This window comes from Canis lupus, chromosome 21 (assembly GCF_003254725.2).
Source record: "Canis lupus dingo isolate Sandy chromosome 21, ASM325472v2, whole genome shotgun sequence".
Lineage (NCBI taxonomy): Eukaryota > Metazoa > Chordata > Mammalia > Carnivora > Canidae > Canis > Canis lupus.
The window spans coordinates 42,550,463-42,569,918 of NC_064263.1; the positions used below are offsets into that span (position 1 = coordinate 42,550,463).

The 19,456-nt window shown below is 47.6% G+C and overlaps 1 protein-coding gene across 6 annotated transcripts in view; it reads left to right on the top strand.

Moving 5' to 3' along the window:
• The window catches only part of NAV2 (neuron navigator 2), a 722,151-nt gene that overhangs the window by 572,848 nt on the left and 129,847 nt on the right, over positions 1-19,456 (top strand). For all 6 annotated transcript variants that reach the window (XM_049099111.1, XM_025459747.3, XM_025459751.3 and 3 more), the window contains one exon: positions 18,722-18,844. In XM_049099111.1, coding sequence (XP_048955068.1) covers positions 18,722-18,844 — 123 coding nt within the window. The remainder of the gene's footprint in view (positions 1-18,721; positions 18,845-19,456) is intronic.

The following is a 19,456-nucleotide window of genomic DNA, read 5'->3' on the forward strand; positions in this document are numbered from 1 at the left end:
AGTCGCTTTTACCAGACTGTACTGGTCAGAGCAGCCCTAGCCCTCCAGATTCAAGAGGAAAGAAGCGAACATAGATGTCCTCCCTCAGTGGAAAGGTGGCAAGGAAGAAGAGCCCGTGGGGGTCGGGGATGTTGCTATGGTCATTTCTGGAAAGTATGGCCTGCCACATCCTACCCCCTCTAGTGCCCAGCATGGCATACAAGGCCCTCCGTGGTCCTCACCCTGGAGTGTAAGTGTTGTGGAGGCACAGACCTAGTCTGTCTTACTGTGGGTCTCTTGTTCCGAGCACAGCATGGTGCATAGTAGGCCCTCCTTTACATCTGGGCCGCTAATGAGGGATCTGCTTGCCCAGCCTCATTCCCTTTCATCTCCTCTTCACTGCCCGCCCTTCTCCCTAATTTACATACTAGTCCTGGACCATGAGCATTTTTCATGGCCCCAAGCTCTTTTTTTTTTTTTTTTTTTTTTTTTCAAATTTTGATTTATTTATGATAGTCACAGAGAGAGAGAGAGAGGCAGACACACAGGCAGAGGGAGAAGCAGGCTCCATGCACCGGGAGCCCGACGTGGGACTCGATACTCGATCCCGGGTCTCCAGGATCGTGCCCTGGGCCAAAGGCAGGCGCCAAACCCCTGCACCACCCAGGGATCCCCGAATGGCCCCAAGCTCTTATACCTCTGTGCCTTTGCCTGAATCCATTCTTTTTTTTTTTTTAAGATTTTATTTATTCAAAAAAATAATAAAAAATTTTATTTATTCATGAGAATACACAGAGAGGAAAGAGAGAGAGGGAGAGAGAGAGGCAGAGACAGAGGGAGAAGCAGGTCCCATGCAGGGAGTCCTGGAATTCCAGGATCACACCCTGAGCAAAGGCTTAACCGCCGAGCCACTCAGGCATCCCAGTAATAGTAATTATTAATAGTACTAATGGGAGCCATTATTCATAGAGTGTTTTTCCACATGGCACAGGCCCTTTTCAGGTATTATCTCTTTGAATTCTTAGAGAAATCCTAGAGGGCCTATAACATGTTATTATCCCCATTTTATGGATGTGCAAATTGAGAGAGAAGTCAGTGGGAGTCCAGCCTTTGGCAAGCCAGGTTTCCCCAGTGGAAATGAGAGAAGTCACCTGTCCTAGGCCATACAGCTGCTAAAGAGTACAGCCAATTTGGGGAAGCTTGAGCCCTTAGCCTTCGAGATCCAGATCTCTTCCCTTTTGGTGCTGCCACCTGCTAGGCTTTAGGCTCTGAGACCCCAAGAGTTTCCCACGTTTTAGAGAGCTCCGTATAAGCTTAACCCTCACCTGGATTGATAGAATGGTCATGTAGGAAGCAATAGAGTAACTGTGAGGTAGGCAGTGCCTGCTTTGTTCTCGGTGGTAGGCTTTAAAGGGTTCAGAATCTGGCAGAGGTTTGTTTAGGAAAGGGTAACCAGGAAGGCTAAGAGTTCAAAATCCAAAACATAATAGAAATATTTGTAGAAACTAGATATTTTTGGCATGGGAAATACTTAGAAAAAGCAGCAGGTTCCAGAGGACCATACTTGCACTGTAGTTGGAAGTTGGTCTTCTAATTTTCATTCTCTACCCACCATGGCAACCATTCATGTGTTAAGAAAGAAAACATGCTGAACATGAGACCTGCGAAAGAGTGGGTGGGCCCTTTTGCAAAGGCGTGAGCCTCCTGTTCCTGAGAGTAATCAAGCAGGATGTGGAAAACCGTGTCCACGTGTTGCAGAGGGGGTTCTGGTGTGAGGTGAGAAGCTGAGAGGGAAGACCTTTACAGGTTCTTTCAGGCCTAAGGCCCAGGGTGCCCAGGGCCCCACAGGAGAAACTGAGGACCTATTATAGATGGAGCCCAGCTGGGTGCTGTGTTGCAGAGGAAGAGGTCTCTTTGGCCATCTGGGTTTGCACACCCAGCCTGTGGAGGGGGGGGGGGAGTAGGACTGAGGTTGCTTTTTCTGAAAAATTTCTCCCCCTCACCCTGCTTCTAATAAACACACAAGTCCGTGCATGCCTCCTTCCCCCGCCCCAGGCTCTGATCTGGGTGACGTGGGTGGGGGTTCGGAGGCGGAGAGGACCCGGGCTGCTGGGAATCGCCATAAGCCAGGGATGTGCACCCTAGCTCAGATGTTAGTGAATGTTGCCATCTATAACTCGTGTCATGAAACCTGCAGGTCTTGAGAGCGTACGAGCGTTAGAATACTGGATATGCTCACTCTGACTTGGCAGGTCTAGGGAACTTGGCCTTGCCCCTGCCCCGTTTGAGCAACTGCTTCAGCTGACCCATCTGCTGTTCTTGTGAAAGCACTGGAATAAGACGAAGACGGAGAAAAAGTCTGGGGCCCTGTTCTTTTGTCTTTGTGACAGCAGGCAGCTGTTGGGCCGCGTGATGGAAGGTAACCCGAGCATCCTAATCCTATAGGCAACAGCCTTGCTTCATTCCTACTCTGGAGGTCACTGCCCTGCACGCGGGTGTGCTCATAGCCCGCCTTCCCTCCTGCTTCAGCTGCCTCTGGGGGGGTTCCCGGCCGCTCCGGGTCTGCAGGCTGGCCTGCGGGGTGTCATGCCCCCCGTTACCCGCAGAGCCCCAGCAGCCACCTTGCTACACACAGAGTCACGCTGGCCAACGGTGTGCGCCACACCTGTCCCTCCTACGAACATGCCTGTGGCACCATCCAGGCCCATACACGTCGAACTCTAGGGGGAAACAGTTTTTGCTTTTCAGACTGAACTCCCTGCCCCGCTGATTTTCATTCTCACTCCCTCTTTAAACACCATGGACCTGGAGGATTTCAGCCACGGGCAACGAGATTGCCATCGGCTGGCACCCAAGATGCCACCCAGGGCGGCTGACAGCGCTCCCTGCGTGCTAGACTCGGCTCCAGCTGTGCCGTCCCTTGAATGGGACCTGCGACTCCTCCCTCTGTGTCTTTTCTTCCTCGCCTCCTCTGCCTGGAAGGCCCCCATCTTCCTAGGGGTCTTCCTTGGAGCCTTTGGAGTCACCTAGCCCACTATTGTCAATAGTGTCTGGCTTATCTCTAAACAGACGTGAGGAGGTTTTAGTTTTCTATCCCCCAGATGCTCAACATGAATGTTCGATGTAAAAGCAATTACATTCTTGGTGGTTATTTATTTTTTCAGTCCACCAAAAACATGTTCTCAGGTACCTATCTCAAGAGTGCTGGGGATCCCTGGGGGACTCAGCGGTTTGGTGCCTGCCTTTGGCTCAGGTCCCACATCGGGTCTCAAGTCCCACATCGGGCTCCCCGCAGGGAGCCTGCTTCTCCCTCTGCCTATGTCTCTCTCTCTGTGTCTCTCATGAATAAATAAATAAAATCTCAAAAAAAAAAAAAAAAAAGTCCTGGGCACAGCTCGAAGGACTAGGATATCGAAGCAAAAGTACTGATCCTAAAATAATAATGACAACAACAATGATCTTACCATTATTGAACTTGATGGGCGAGAGGCTGGAGCACAAGGAGATGGATAAGCAGTTATACTAAAATGTAAAATAAAGGAGCAAAACTTCTATTTTATCATAAAAGATAGATCTGTTGAGCCCGGTGAATTGATTGAACACAAAAACACGTTAGAATGAAACCACATCAGCGTCTGCGCTCTAGCTGCGTGTCCCTGAGCACATCCCTTAAACTCCGTGAATCTCAGTCCTGCATCAGACAAATCATTTATCTTTGAGAATATCTTGAGATCCAATATTGGATCTCCCCCCAGAACCAATATTCTGTCGTCCCGGGAGCCTGCGTATTGTGGGTGTTTTGTGTAATGCCCAGTTGCACTGAAGGTGAAGTTTGAGAGCTACGACCTTATCCTGGGTGGGGGACGTGGTCTCCGGAGGCATTCTGTGGTTCGGCACTAACGTGCGTGGTGACACAGAGCCCGGGGCCTGAGGACGCCCCACGTCGGGGCAGGTGGGCACGATGCTCCGGCGCTGCGGAGCGCGTCACCTGTGTGTAGTAGGAGTCTGTACCACGTCAGCCCCCACAGGCACTCCTTCGAGTAGGACACACTTTTACCGGCCTTGGCAGAAAAAGGGGATTTTTTCTCCAGTTCACCTAAGAACTCAGGCGTTTCTCCGGATGTGCCTAGCCTGTGGCTGGGCTGTTTTCTACTGGTCACTGGTTTGCGTAGAATGCCTTTTCACTTGAGGATTTTGTTGTATTTTTAAGATCTTTGGAATTTCTACCGTGGCTTATTTACCAGGATGATGCAGGGCAGCTCTTTGAGGGCGTTGGGGCCCCAACGTGGTAGGTGTGAGATCGGCCGACGTGAGTATGCCCCTCTGCACTCCCAGCCACAGCCCCTGCCCTCCTCGGGAAGAGAGCCTGTGCCCCATCCGTGGAGGTGCGACACGTTTTTGGAGAGCCTCTTAGTAGGCTGGGGCCTGCTGCTTAGGTATTAGTTCAAAGTCTGAGCTCTAGGAGGGAAAATGGCTGGTTCTCGTGCTCACACATTTGAACTCACTGTTTTCCAAACCTTGGAAAGTTTGTTTTAATCCCTTATTGAGGGGCAGCCCGGGTGGCTCAGCGGTTTAGGGCCGCCTTCAGCCCAGGGCCTGATCCTGAGGACCTGGGATCGAGTCCCGCGTTGGGCTCCCTGCATGGAGCCTGCTTCTCCCTCTGCCTGTGTCTCTGCCTCCCTCTCTCTGTGTCTCTCTTGAATAAATAAATAAAATCTTTAATCCCTTACTGAGTAGCATAAAGACCTCACACTGATTTTTTTTTTTTGAGGTGTAGCAAGTGTAAGACTAGGTGTGACTTTTGAGAATCAATGTATCTTTAACAGCTCCACACCAACCAGGATTTTTTTTTTTTTAAGATTTATTTGAGAGAGAGAGAGTACAGAGGGGGCCGCACGTGCAGGGAGAGGCACAGAGGGAAAGGAAGACCATTACGTGCAGGCTCCCCGCTGAGGGCAGAGCCCAACATGGGGCCCCATCTTACGACCCTTAGATCAAGATTTGAGCTGAAACTGAGAGATACTTAATCGACTGAGCCACTGACACCGCCCCCCTCCCCCCCCCCCCCGCCGGGATTTTGTCAAATTTTACCTACATACAGAATAAATTACAAAAAACAAAAACAAAAATTAAAAAAAAAAAAACAGTGGTGTTTTTATTCATGTAAAATGGTGAATCTGTAACATTAAATATGCACTTTCAAACTCCCACCCTGCCCCCGAGATGCACCCGCTCCCACAGGGTTCCGGGACGCCTGGGTGCCGTGTCTGAAGGTCACCCAGGGCATGCGGGCACATGGAAGAGTGAACGGGGCCAGGCATCTGTGTGTCAGCTGTTGTGTCTCCTGGTCTCGCTGGATTTAGTGGCAGGTAACTTGAGCACCCTGCGGTCACCCAGTTTGGGCTTAATCCCTACCCTTGAAGGCCAGAGACCCTGCATATCTGTTTCTTTGAATGGGAATACATTTACTGAATCCCATCTAGAATGAGTGCCCGGATGATTTTTTTTTTTTTTTTGAGGGGGGGATAGAGAGAGGAGCAAGGAGGACCAGAGGCAGAGGGGGAGAGAGAGAGACTCGTAAGCAGGCTCCACACTCAGTGTAGAGCCAGACATGGGGCTCCATCTCTTGACCTTGAGATCATGGCCTGAGCCGAAATCAATAGTCAGATGCTTAACCGACTGAGCCACCAAGGGGCTCCCAGAGTAATGATTTTTTTTTTTAAGATTTCATTTATTTATTCATGAGAGACATAGAAAGGCAGAGAGACATAGGCAGAGGCATGGAGCCCAATGCAGGACTCAATCCCAGGACCCCAGGATCATAACCTGAGCCAAAGGCAGACACTCAACCACTAAGCCGTGCAGGCATCCCAAATGATTTTTTTTTTAAAGACTTTATTTACTTATTCATGAGAGACAGAGGGAGAGGGAGAAGCAGAGACACAGGCAAAGGGAGAAGCAGGCTCCCTGCAGGGAGCCTGACGTCGGACTCAATCTGGGGTCTCGAGGATCACGCCCTAAGCTGAAGGTGGCGTAAAACTGCCGAGCTACCCGGGCTGCCCCAAATGATTTTTTTTTTTTTTTTTTTAATGAAAATGCTACCTGATAGAACTTTAACATCTAAGCCGCACAATGAATTCCCTGTACCTTTTTAGATCCTTTGTACTTGCACATGTGTATCTCTGTGAACTAATTTCCTTGCCCTGACTCAAGGCTGCCTGGCAAATCCCTTCTCATCCTTTGGGATGCCACTTGCATATTTCTTGCTCTAAGAAGCCTTTTCAGCCCCCTCCAGGTCTGGCCTTTGCTGAACCCCATGCAAACTTAGCACATCTGCACCAAGCCTTTTGCGGTCCAAGGACTAAGTCTGATTCTTGCATCCCTCGCACCCAGGCCAGTGCCCGCCTCACAGTAGAGGCTGCGTAAATGGGTCTTACAAATGGCCACACCTCAAAGTGGGGGCCGTCTCTAGAGCAACAGCCTGCATGTGACTCGACAGCAGTGCTTCCTGCAAACCTCACGTGCTTCCAGAATCCAGGTTGTTTGCAGATGTTGGGTGGCGTTTCCCAGAGCTCCATCATGCCTCATGCTGCAGCAGGGGTCTTCCTCCCACTGGCAAGTTGGTCACCTTCTTCCTCCATCTATTCTCACACACCCTGACGTTGCTTTTAGCTGTAGTCTCAATAAGACAGGGCAAAACTTGCACAAACCTGAACCAAAGCACCAGCTGGCCTCTCCCTGGTCTGGTAATGACTGTGGTTATTACCTGGGGCTGACTCGTGAAACCAGAAGAGAGACACTGGATGTCTGATTCCACCCTGGGGTTCCAGTCCTCTTCAGAAGGGGTCCCGCCATCCTGAATGCCTACATGAGTTCCTCTGACCTAACGTGTAAGGTGAGCTTGTGTCATAGAGCACTTCGGGGTTCGGGAGTCCTATCGGAAATCCCAAGAATGATGGGGCACCAAGGTGGCTCAGTCGGTTGAGCATCTGGCTCTTTAATTTCACCTCAGGTCATGATCCCAGGGTCGCGAGATCAAGCCCCATGTCAGGTTCCACACTCGGCTGGGGGTCTGTCTGCCTGAGATTCTCTCCCTCTGCCCCTTTCCCTGGTCACATGTGCTCATTCTCTCTCTCAAATAAATAAATCTTTAAAAAAAAAAAAAAAGGAAAGAAAGAAAAATCATAAGGATGATAAGGTGTAGCAGCATCCAGAGGATTCACAGACATGCTGCCCCCAGCATACAAGAAGTGCCTGGGAGGAAGGATTCTCTAGGCAAAGCAGAAGGCTTTTCCAGGGTAGAGACATGGAATTACGGCACCTCCACTGAGCCACCTGCATATTGCCCGTGGTCCTCTGTACTCACATGCCTGACACCACCCCCTTCCTCCCCCTCCCATCCCCTCCTAGCCTGGGCTTCCACAGTTACAAAATTCTGAGGTCTGCAGACCTCTAAGTCCAAGGCCATGAGTTAATTGGTACTTTAGTAGAGGTTCAAGTTCTAACAGCTCTTACCTAGCTTTGATCTGAGACGGAGTGCGCACCAGGGATCAGGTGCTATGAACATGGACACTGTCCCCTTAGTACTGAGGGCCAAGACTAGTTATTAAGAAGATTTGAAATGTAAGTTATCACTATATTGTAGTCACACTGTGGCGACGCTCTCTTAGGGAAACTGAGGCCCGTCTAGCTCACAGCTCCTCCCTCCAAGCCTCAGGATTTAAGGCAGCATTTCTCACTGTCTGACCCTGACTACCTGCTAGAGAATTACTTACATATCTGTTAAAAATGCAGGCTTGGGGGGAGGGATGAATAGGGGTAACGTAGAGCACTTGGGAGGCAGTAACACTATTCCGTATGATACTGTAATGCAGGAAACATGATAATTACGCACTTGCCAAAGCCTATAGAGCCATGCAACATGGAGTGGACCTGAGGTGAACTCTGGAGTTTGGTTAATAATAGTACATCCGTATTGGTGCCTCAGTTGTACCAAGCGGACCACACTAATACAGAGCGTCAGTAATAGGGAAAGGGGATATATGGGGACTGTGCTTTCTGTGCAAGTTCTCTGTAAACCACAAAATGCTCTTTTTTTAAAAAAAAAAAAGTCTATTTAAAAATGCAAGGTTTCAGTCCCAGGATTGACATCCTGCATTTGTGAAGCTAAGGCCTTGGAATCTCCACTATTTTTGGTTCCCCAGGTGATATAGGTGGATTTTAAGGTCGGAGAATTCCTGAATTATAAGTCAGTCTCCTCTCACCATCTGTTTCGTTCCAAGAAAGAGCTTAAAGGGGCTTTGTCTAGAGAACTGTGTCCTGTGTGTGAGAGTGTGTGTCATCTTTCAGTAGGTGGACAAAAAGCTTCCTGCCAATGCTAGAGATACTTGTTACAATCCCACCCTGACACTTGAACCACACAATAAAGATAACTCAGGCCAGACCAGATTCCAGACACAGGCAGGGACTGTCAGATTTCCAAAGTGTGGAGCCTTTCTTCAGAAAGATGCCCTGCCAACCCCCATTTTAAGCAAGCATAGTGAGGGATTATAGTGAAAACTTTACATATGGGTGACAAATCCACCGTTAAAATCCCCAGCTTGCTGTGGGATCGAATGTATTTTATTAGCAAATTATGGATTTTTTTGCATCCTAAGTAAGCTACCCAAAATACTCTGAAAATGCACACGAGATGTAATTTTGTCAAACTTGTGAATATTCACATTGCATTTTACAGAAGACGCAAGGATCTTGGCAGCATGTTTCTTCATCCTGCAAGAATTTTCCCACTTGATCGATCACTCCTGCTAGGAGTTTGGTGAGAGCAAGCACCAGCCCTATGCAGTGGTGAGCTCGAGTCTGTGTGCTAAAATTCAGGGTGACGTGTGCATTACAGCCATGCCATGTGCTGCGGCTGAGTCCACTTATGGCGAGCACAAGCAAAAGTCTTGCTGTGTGAACACTTGCAGGATATGCTGAAGGGGCTGACTCAGCCAGGGTCCCCTTCTGCCCCGACTCCAAGGGACTGATTGCATGGGACCTGGCAGGGACATTTGAGCTGGCCCCACTGGGTACACGGTGTGAGATGGCATGCATGATGTAAGAAGATTTAGGAATCTCTGCTTTATTTTTTTTTTAATAATTTTATTTATTCATGAGAGACAGAGAGAGAGGCAAAGACACAGGCAGAGGGAGAAGCAGGCTCCATGCAGGGAGCCTGACGTGGGACTCCATCCTGAGTCTCCAGGATCACGCCCTGGGCTGATGGCGGCACTAAACTGCTGAGCCACCTGGGCTGCCCAGAATCTCTGCTTTAGCAAGACAGTGTTCTCTAGATTGTCCTTAATTGTGTAAAAGAAGAGCTTCTTCCTGCATGAGACCTTGTGCTTGTTTTTATTGAAACACGTCACTGAAATCTTGCATACACTATAAAACCTGCACAAAACATAGGGATTAGGAGGGACACGATAAGGAATGCATACAAATAGAAGCCCTTTAGTTTTTGCTCATATGGGTCGCCTTATGTTCCTCACCGCAGGGCCCGCTGCCTGAGACCAGGGCTCCCCCTCTGTAATGTGCGTTAGAGCCACCCGAGCGTCTTCCTGAACTAGAGTCTGATTCAGGAGGTCTGGGATACCGCAGTTCTAAAAAGTTGCTGGGGTGACTCTGAAGCTGCTGGTCCACGGCCCCTATTAGGAGCAGCAGGTAGGGTGAGGCACGGGTTGAGTTTTGTTGCAGGAGCCTCCACAGTGCGGGCCTTCTGTTCCCTTCACGCAGCTTCGTAGCACCTAGCTTTAGGAGATAAAGACTCTGGTACCCATATTTCCTGGTGAGGCTTCAAGGGGACCCCTGGGACCCTTTGTCTCCTCCTTTGCTCAGGCCTGCCTTTTCCTGCTCCTGCCCCTGTCCCCATAGCCTGCTGAAGCTGAGTTCTTGTCTGACTAGCTTAGCAACGTCTCCCTAGTGGTCCCCAGAGAGGCCTGCTCTGGTGACTAGGCTAGCCTCCTCCGGAGCCCGACTCACTTCTGCAGCAGGCAGGACTTCCTGCCGCACCAGGATCGGAGAGTCCTCACCAGCCAGCGTATAATACTGTCGTCCGGCTCGCCTTACAGCCAGGACTGGGTGCAATGGAAGTGAAATGCAGATGAGCCAGGGAAGGGGCCAGTGCCCATTGAGCTGCAGGTATTCCCAGTTGGTGGCTCAGGTCGTGTTCTGTGCTCTGAGCTGAGGTGGCTCTTGCTATGGCCTTGGGTAGCTGCTCCAGGCTTGAACGAAATAGGGGAAGATTGTGCTAGAGACGAGAAGTGAACTCCCACATCCTCCTAAAAAGATCAATATACCATCTTGGTGATGTCCTGAAGAGCCCGCAGGTGTGCAGCACAGTGGGGAATGGTGCTAAAAGGTAACCCCGACTCTGCATCCAGCAGAAAGGTAGGAAACCGTTCCCTGGGCCCACATCTCCTCTCTACTTGTGCTAACAGAGTCATTGGAGGGGTTCCCCAAAAGCCATGAAAGCCAAAGAAATGCTTCTTGATTACTTGCATTGTCTAGTCCAGATTGTTTATAGCTAAAGTTCTGTCGTTATAGGGAACCCTAACTGAGAAAGACATGCAGACCCTTAGACTTTCTCCAGAGGCAGCTGTTGGCTTTGTTTCCTTGTGCGTGGTTTAAGATGACCCATGATAGAGAAGCTGCACCATGTGCTTTGATTAGAGCTCACTTATTTGATTTTAAAATATTAAAGATAGGAGCATCTGGGTGGCTCAGTTGGTTAATCATCTGCCCTGGGCTTGGGTCATGGTCCCATGTCAGGCTCCCTGCTCCAAGGGGAGTGCGCTTCTCCCTCTCTGCCTGCCGCTGCTTGTGCTCTCTCTCTTCTCTTCTCTCTGCCAAATAAATAAAATCTTAATAAAATATTAAAGATGGGGTGCCTGGCTAGCTTGGTCAGTAGAGCATGCAACTCTTGATCTCAGGGTTGTAAGTTTGAGCCCCACGTTAGGTGTAGAGATGACTTAAATATGCAAAAATCTTTAAAAAATGAAAAAATAAAATATTAAAGATATGTCATGAGGAAGGTGTTAGAGTCAACATGTCTCTGTAGTTGCCATTTGGGGTGCAGGGTGGCAGTAGGGTGGTAGTGGATAAATGAAGTAAACCACATTTGACTCAGCTTTGGTGTCTAAAAACTTTGAGGGCAGAGTGGTTTCCGAATGTTTCTTCAGTAGAATCTTAAGTCTGCTTAAATTTTAGTACTACAGTTTTTAAAAATAGCGCTGAAAAAAATTAAGCCCACTCCCCCCCCCCCCAAAAAAAATTCTATTTTTGCATTGCAAATGCATTCTCCTCTCCCCTTAAGTCAAATGGAACAGCTTTTTTTCTGTCCTAGAGATCGGCTTTCTTCAAAAGGGCATGGGCAGCTCTGTTAGACTGGTTTGTCCTTCTGTGACCCCGAGTGAGGTTTATTCATCTGACTTCTAGGAGGCCCTAAACTAAAGGCATCCTTTTACAGGTTTGTCCAGAAACTCAACTTACATGCTAATAAACCCCCAGAGTACACGTGGTGCTGCATTGCTGTGGAGCAGAGGGGCGCTGTGAAAGCCTGTGCTCTGGGGGTCCTGGACCCTGGTGAGATGCTCATCTGCAGGGACTTGACATCAGCCTGCATCATTTTCCTTTAACCGTATGCAACAAAGTGTGTGTTGCATACACGCTCACATAGCTTTATTGGTATTGGCAGGGAATTGTAAATGTATGTGAATATATATTTTTTTCTTTTATTCCATTTTTTTTGCAATCTTCCATTTTTTTATTTTTATTTTTTTGCAATTTCCACTTAAAAGTGCATCCAAAACACATAGGCAGGTTGACACGTCTTTTTTTTTTTTTTTTAAGATTTTATTTATTTATTGATGAGAGACACAGAGAGAGAGAGAGAGAGGCAGAGATACAGGCAGAGGGAGAAGCAGGTCCCATGCAGGGAGCCTGATGTGGGACTCGATCCCGGGACTCCAGGATCACGCCCCGGGCCGAAGGCAGGAGCCAAACCACTGAGCCACCCAGGGATCCCGTTGACACGTCTTTGAAGAAAAAATAATCACCTAGGCTGGATTCCCCCCTTCCCCCCCATTTTGTACTACTTTCATTTCTTACATCGGAGTATTTCTGTTGTAGTTTTGTTTTGCCTTTTCACACCATGCTCCGTTAGAAATGCACTGAGCCAGATCAGGTCAGTATATATTTCTTCCCCTTCCTGTCCACTCTGCCCTCCCCCAGTCCTTGACAGAAGGTGATTTCTTTCACGATTAGTGGAAGTCAGTCTGTGTTACTTATTCAGGTTGTGTTGAACTGTGAACTAGGGGAATGAGGAGCCGTGCCCTCCTTCCGAAGGTGATTCACAAAGCCACTTTCGCTTCTTCCACGTTGTTGTCTCGTTATGTTTCAGGAAGAGATCTGTTGACTAAACTTTGGATTCAAGATCTGGTGTATTTGTTCTAACAGGTTCTATTAGATTCCAAAGCGCTTTCGTAGGTAGTGTCAGTTACGTAGACTGCACCTACTTTGTCTAGAAAGTTCCTCCTAATAGGCATGTGGTGTTCACAGGTCTCTTTTGGCCTGAGGGATGGTGAGTCTACCCTGCAAGCCTGGTCATTGCCCCAGAGGTCTGCGATGACACAGACAGGATTCAGACAGGAGGAGCATTTTGAGAAGTCTGTAGAAGGGAGTATTGATGAGAAAATGCTCACCCAAACTGGAGCATTGAATGGTAGAAGTTGTGAAGAGCCCGTGTTCTCTGGGACACAGAAGCCAGAGCCTGCGAGTCATCTGCTCAGTACCTTCATTGCTTCCTTGGCTCGAAGCCATAGGTCACAACGCAGCCTGACTGAGCCCCAGTTCACATGCTGCCCGGCTCCGGTCTATTCCTGATGCTCCAGCCACAGTGACCTACTTGCCATTCTCCTAACTGAACCCGCCTCTCCATTTCTCTCTGCTTTTGTACGAGATACTCATGTGCCCAGATGGATCCTCGTCCTGTGGCTGGCAAATGCCTATGCACCCTTCAAGGGCCAGCTTACATAGCTCCTCTGTGATTCCTCCCCTGGTGTGCTCTGAGCCTATCCTATATCCATCCATAATACCACTCTCCATGTAGTAGTAGAATTATCTTTTCAATGTCAGAGTCCCTTGTAGATTTTGAGCTTCCCCAAGGGCAGGATCTAGGTCTTTCCACCTCTGTAACCCCAAGCCTGGTACAGAGCCTGGTACCTAACAGTTGTGCAATTAAGAAGTAAGAAGGGGATATGCGGTCACTACTCCGTGATACGGGCAGTCGCTGCTGTTGATAATCACGGCAGCTAATAAGCTTGAAGTGCTCCTGACACACCAGGCACTGGGCTTTGTATGCACTGGCGCCCTTAACCCACCGAAGCCCTATGAGGTTAATCAATATTTTCACCCATCTTGTAGCTGAGGAAATGAAACTCAAACGAATTACACAACGAAGTGTGACAAAGCTGGAATTTGAACCCACCTACCTGCACTGTGATCTTGACCACAATCTCATTTTCCTCTTCTGAAAAACAGATAATACACTTGATGAGAGCCTTGAAGATACCGTGTCATGACTTATGGGAAGCACTTAGCACAGTACTCAGCCTCCATAATCATTAGTTCTTATTAATAATGATGCACACAGGGTCCCCCAGCTGGCCAGGGGCAGAGGAGACATTTGAACCCAGGTCTCTATCGCTTGCTCTCTTATTTTTTATTTTTTTAGATTTTATTTATTTGACAGAGAGAGCATGCAAGCATAAGCAGGGAGAGAGAGAGAAGGAGCAGCAGCAATTAGGCGTCTAATTGCCTAACTGTGTGTGTTGTTTCACTAGCCATAAAAATCCAGCAGGGAAATGAATGCTAAAATGAATTTGTTTGTCCTTTGACAAGAAGGAGCCCAATGCAGGGCTCGATCCCAGGACCCTGAGATCATGACCTGAGCTGAAGGCAGATGCTTAACCAACCGAGCCGCTCCGGCGCCCAAACCCAGGTCTCCATAACAAGAGAGCCCTATTGCTTGTTCCTATGCTCCTGGGCCAGCCCAGGGATCCCCAGCCTAGAAAAGGAAACATTTTCCACACAACTTACGTATTAGCCCAGGCTCCATCCGGGGGCCTCTAGGAAGGCCGTGGAAGCTGGAGGCAGAGCCCCTGCACCCATCACTGCAGAACTCGAGAGGATAATGTAGAAATTGTTGATTTGCTTGTTGGCTTAGTCAGGACCCCAGGAGGCAAACATTAGGATATGACCAGCACATCATTAGGCTCCAGCATCAATTATTTATTTCCACAAGGAGAAGGAACCTTACAGTGTTGGTGCTGGAAGATCCAGTCCCTGGATCTGTTGCTTCCTCTCCTTGTGACCTCAGGCAAGTCCTTTCATCTCTACCCAGTGTGAGCCTTGCTAAAGCTCCCAGAGATGGCAGGCGGCCACCACTTCCTCACCTCCACCCCTGCCGTCCTGAGCACAAGCCTTCTAATCACTGCTGGACGAGGGCCAGCGACTCAGGTGGACACACCAGTGACTGTTTCACCTGTAATGATGCTTTTGTAAGGGATTGACTTGATGAAGGCAGTCTGTGTTAATGTAGTCAGTAGCCCGTTCTACGCAAATGTGGGTCAAACCAAAATTCTGTTTTTCATTGAGCGTAGAAGCTTATTTAAAAATATATAGGGAGCTTTTTGTAAATGAGACTATTGGAATCAGTGGGTAATAATTTAGAAATAAATATTTATTTTTTTAAAGATTTTTATTTATTTATTCATGAGAGACAGATACAGAGAGAGGAACAGACACAGGCAGACAGAGAAGCAGGCTCCATGCAGGGAGCCTGGCGTGGGACTCGATCCTGGGTCTGGAGATCACACCGTGGGCTGAAGGCGGCACTAAACCGCTGAGCCACCTGGGCTGCTCATAGAAATAAATATTTTAAATTAGATCCTTGAGATCCTTGAGGGGGATCCCTGGGTGGCCCAGCGGTTTAGCGCCTGCCTTTGGCCCAGGGCACGATCCTGGAGTCCCAGGATCGAGTCCCACATTGGGCTCCCTGCGTGGAGCCTGCTTCTCCCTCTGCCTGTGTCTCTGCCCCTCTCTCTCTCTCTGTCTCTCATGAATAAATAAATTAAAAAATCTTTTTAAATAAATAAATTAGATCCTTGAGTGTGAGCCTGCAGTAGTGACAACTATCTCCAATGCTATGCTGTCTCCTAGTGAGAGGGCATAAAACAATTAATTTTTAAGAATATTATTTTTAAAATATATGATTGGATATGTGTTTTTACAAATGTCTGGGAAAAGATGTACATTCCCCATTTCCTCACCATTTTTACCCACTCCCCACCCCCCCACCCATGCCCCAGCTGCTCTCACACACAGTGAATGAAATAATTGAAATGAAGCTTGATCACGGTCAGATTAGCAGCATTCAGCTACCTGGCTCTTCAGTTCTCTGTGCATTTGGGAGGGCAGAGGATTTGATTTATCCTTGCCTTTTCCCTCCTCTTTGCCCTAAACAAAATCAGAATTCCCTGCAGCAGTTGGCAGGCCAGGGTGACACATCCAGTCCCATCTCTCCAGGGCCTTCCCACCGCTGTTGGTTTTCATTTTTGACAAAACCACATTGTGCTGGGATATTACAGGGTTGGAGGCTGCGGCACGTCTGGGCATTCGTCTGTGGAATACTCTCTAGGCCCTGCCCTGCGCCTCCACAGAAAGCGAAGGCTGTGTACATGTGGGCCTCATCTACACGCCTGGGTGCGTCTAATTGCCTAACTGTGTGTGTTGTTTCACTAGCAATAAGAATCCAGCAGGGAAATGAATGCTAAAATGAATTTGTTTGTCCTTTGACAAGATCCCTGCAGTTGAAAAGTTTTAGTTTATATGGCTGGATGGGCTTTGCTGAAATCAAAATTAACTGCCTTACTTAATGGTGCAACAGACTGTGTTTTGAAGAGCTTCCCCTGAATTCTCCTCGAAAGGACATTTGAAATAGAAAGTCTTAGCCTCTGGCAAAGTCACTGCATCTTGATGTAAATGGGTTTTTTCTCCTTGTGCTGGCTTAGGATGTGTACACGGTGCCTACCACTGGACTCTGGGTCACCTTGAATGGGTGGGTGGTTGGATGGACAGATGGATGGGTAAACCAGCAGATAAAGTTTAATTTGCCTTTCCATATATCTTAGGTTCATGTTTGGTGACATTTAAGAGGAAGGAAAAGCTGGGTGGGGCGCCTGGCTGGCTCAGTCACTGGAGCATGTAACTCTTGATCTTGGGGTCATGAGTGTGAGCCCCATGTTTGGGGTAGAGATTACTAAAAAAACCAAAACCAAAAAAAAAAAAAAACAAAAAACAAATGTTCAAAAGAAAAAAAGAATTGCTTTATTTTTGGAAAACAAAAGAAGAGGAAGTGGCACCTGAATGGCTCATTTGGTGGAGCATGTGACTCTTTATCTTGGGTCATGAGTTCGACCCTCACATTGGGTGTAGATATTATTTTAAAAAATCAAATCTTAAAAAATCAAATAATATAAAAAGCAGAAAGCAAACCTGTAATTGGTGTCCTCCTGAAAAGATTTTGCTAAATCCCATCCTATGGCTGTGTCTTTGGTCTTCATTCAACAAAAACAATTTGTGGTAAGCACCTAATATGTGTTAGGCACATGGGATATAGTAAAAATAGTGCCTGCCTTCAAGGAATTTACTGTCTAGTGTAGGAAATAAGCACTAAAAGGTAATTATACAAATAATTATTTAACTATAAGCTGTAATCTCTAGGTTTTTTGTTTTATTGAGATACGATTCTTAAAATCCACCCTTTTAAAAGTGTATAATGGAGCAGCCCTGGTGGCTCAGCAGTTTAGGTCTGCCTTCCGCCCAGGGCGTAATCCTCGAGACCCCAGATGGAATCCCATGTTGGGCTCCCTGCATGGAGCCTGCTTCTCCCTCTGCCTGTGTCTCTGCCTCTCTCTGTGTGTCTCTCATGAGTAAATAAATAAAATATTTAAAATAAAATAAAAAAATAAATAAAAGTGTATAATGGAGTGGTTTTTCGTATTTTCACAGAATTTTTGTTTGTTTTTTCAGATGACACAGTAGAGTGAACAATTCAGTCTAATCTGTTGTCATTTTGTTGGCACAACCACAAACAATTGCCTTGACAACTCAAACTTTACATTACATTGGCATTGCATTGTTTGTGATCATCAGTGTCATAAAACAGGGATGGGGGGGAGGAGGTCAGAGAAGTTCCACTTAGCCCTGGTGTCCTGGAAGCTGCCCTAAGGGAGAATTCTTTTGACTCTTATGGAAGCTTTTTACCCCACGATGCTCCAGTGAGAACTTTTTTCTCTGCCCCTAACTAAAACTTACTGGTGGTGGGCAACCTCCACAGCATCCTGTAATTCCACTTTTCTAAGAATATATCCGCAAAAGATCCCAAACTAGAAGTAGAAGAAAGTCAAGAGTTGACAACCCTTAGGATTTACCTCATGCCTCATGTATTCTAAAGCTAAAAGACCAAATGCAGTGAAACATTCTGTGATGTAGCTCAGTTCACCATTTCAGGAAAATCACCACTTGGTGATCTTCTTAATACATGTCATTTCACTTGAAATGTAAGACACCTACATTTTCAGACAGCTTACAGGTCTATCTGATGGGGCCCATGGAGGAATTAAAGGGATCTGGGTTTAGTTTCTTGCTCTGCCCAGGTTTTGTTTTGCCTTCCTGTTCTCCTCTGAAGATGGGGGTGATGGCACAAGCAATATCCCTTATGGGATGTTGTGAAGGAGGCAGGGTAGATGAAGTAAAGCTGCTTTGTACCCGCGCTGCCTCCTACTGGTGGCTAAGCTCTCAGGACCTGGTCTGGGTAGCAGATGGCTATCTATACAGAAGAAATCCCGGGGACCCCCCTCCTCTGATAGTACTGACTCCGTCAGAAGATAGCTTTATGGACTCACCGAGAAAACTGGAAGACTTAATTAGTATGAGTGTTGTTTGGAGAGTTGTGACAACACTCTTAAGGCATCGATATCAAAGGTGAAATTCACCTTTGTAGATGCCTCAAGATGATGACAACCCCATGTATATGGTGTTACACGAATTGCAGAGCACTTTCTTATGCCTTATCTGGCTAATTCTCATGTCTGCCTTGGGATGTAGGAAGGCTGTGATATTCCCATAGTTCAGATGAGAGTCCCAGAGAAGCAACTTGCCCATGACGGCAAAGGTGGCTCATCTGTCCTCTGTTTTCTTTCCATCTCTTTTAAAAGCTTGCCTACTTTCTCCACTGTACCGTACTGTAATATTTTTTCCATATGATTTGCTAACGATTATCAGTTCTGTTCACATTACTTAGGTGAAACACCTGCTTGTATAATTGCCAAATTAAAAAAGAGGTCATGAATACATCTGACAGTTAATTTTATTCACTAGTTCCCTTCTGCTTCATAGGTTCCTATGAGTTTGGGTTAATTAAGTCGAGCTCTATTTTTGCTAGCAAGTGGGTGATCCTTTGAGTTGAATCAACAGCTGAGTTATTCCTGGGCTGTGATCAGTGACAGAGCATCGAGAAAGCTTCAGTTCCTTCCCCCTTTGAGCACAGGATGGCCATGCAATGATTCTGGATGTGAACAAGACTGTGCCTGAATTGCCCTTGACCATATCTCTGCATCATCCTCTGCTTCTGTTAAAGGTACATGACTGATGGTGGACTTGGCCTCTACACTCGTCGCCTGAACCGGCTCCCTGATGGGATGGCTGTGGTGCGGGAGACCCTGCAAAGAAATACCTCCCTGGGCCTTGGAGATGCCGACAGGTGAGTTTGCTCCACTTGGGACTGTCCAGGTGCAGAGATCATTCCAGAGTGTCCTGAGAAGCAAGGGTGTGCTACTGAGAGCAGACAGGCACCTGCCGTGCCCCATGAAGGGGTTGGGAGCCTTTGAAAGCGTTCCTGGGGTGAGGAGCTGGTGCAGCAGGTAGGAGAGCACTGCCGAAGTCTTCTCAGGTCCTGCTTCTGGTTAAGTTGCTTCTCACAGGAAGAATAGAGGGAGCTCAGGCTCAGGTGGTTTGGGTTGTTTTGACTGTTGCTATTGCATCTTTGTCGGTTTCTCAGGCCCCAGGGACCTGCTTTACTCCCTGTTAGCCAGCTTTCGAGGTACTGTACCTTGGAACAGAGTCCCTGGTGACACACAGAAGGCCTGTGTGCAGGAGGGAGCACTCCTGGCCTTGGCTGAGCTGGCTTCACTGTGAGTCTCCTGTGGCCTGGAAATAGGCAGCAAAGGTCAAGGGTGTAGTATATGCACCACATGCCGAGGAGCTGACACTACAGCCCTTGACTGGTCTTGGCTGCAGCTACCATCAGACAAGAAAAGAGCTTCGGAAGACTATTTGGTAATCCTTACTCTGACACACAACAGATTCTATGGCT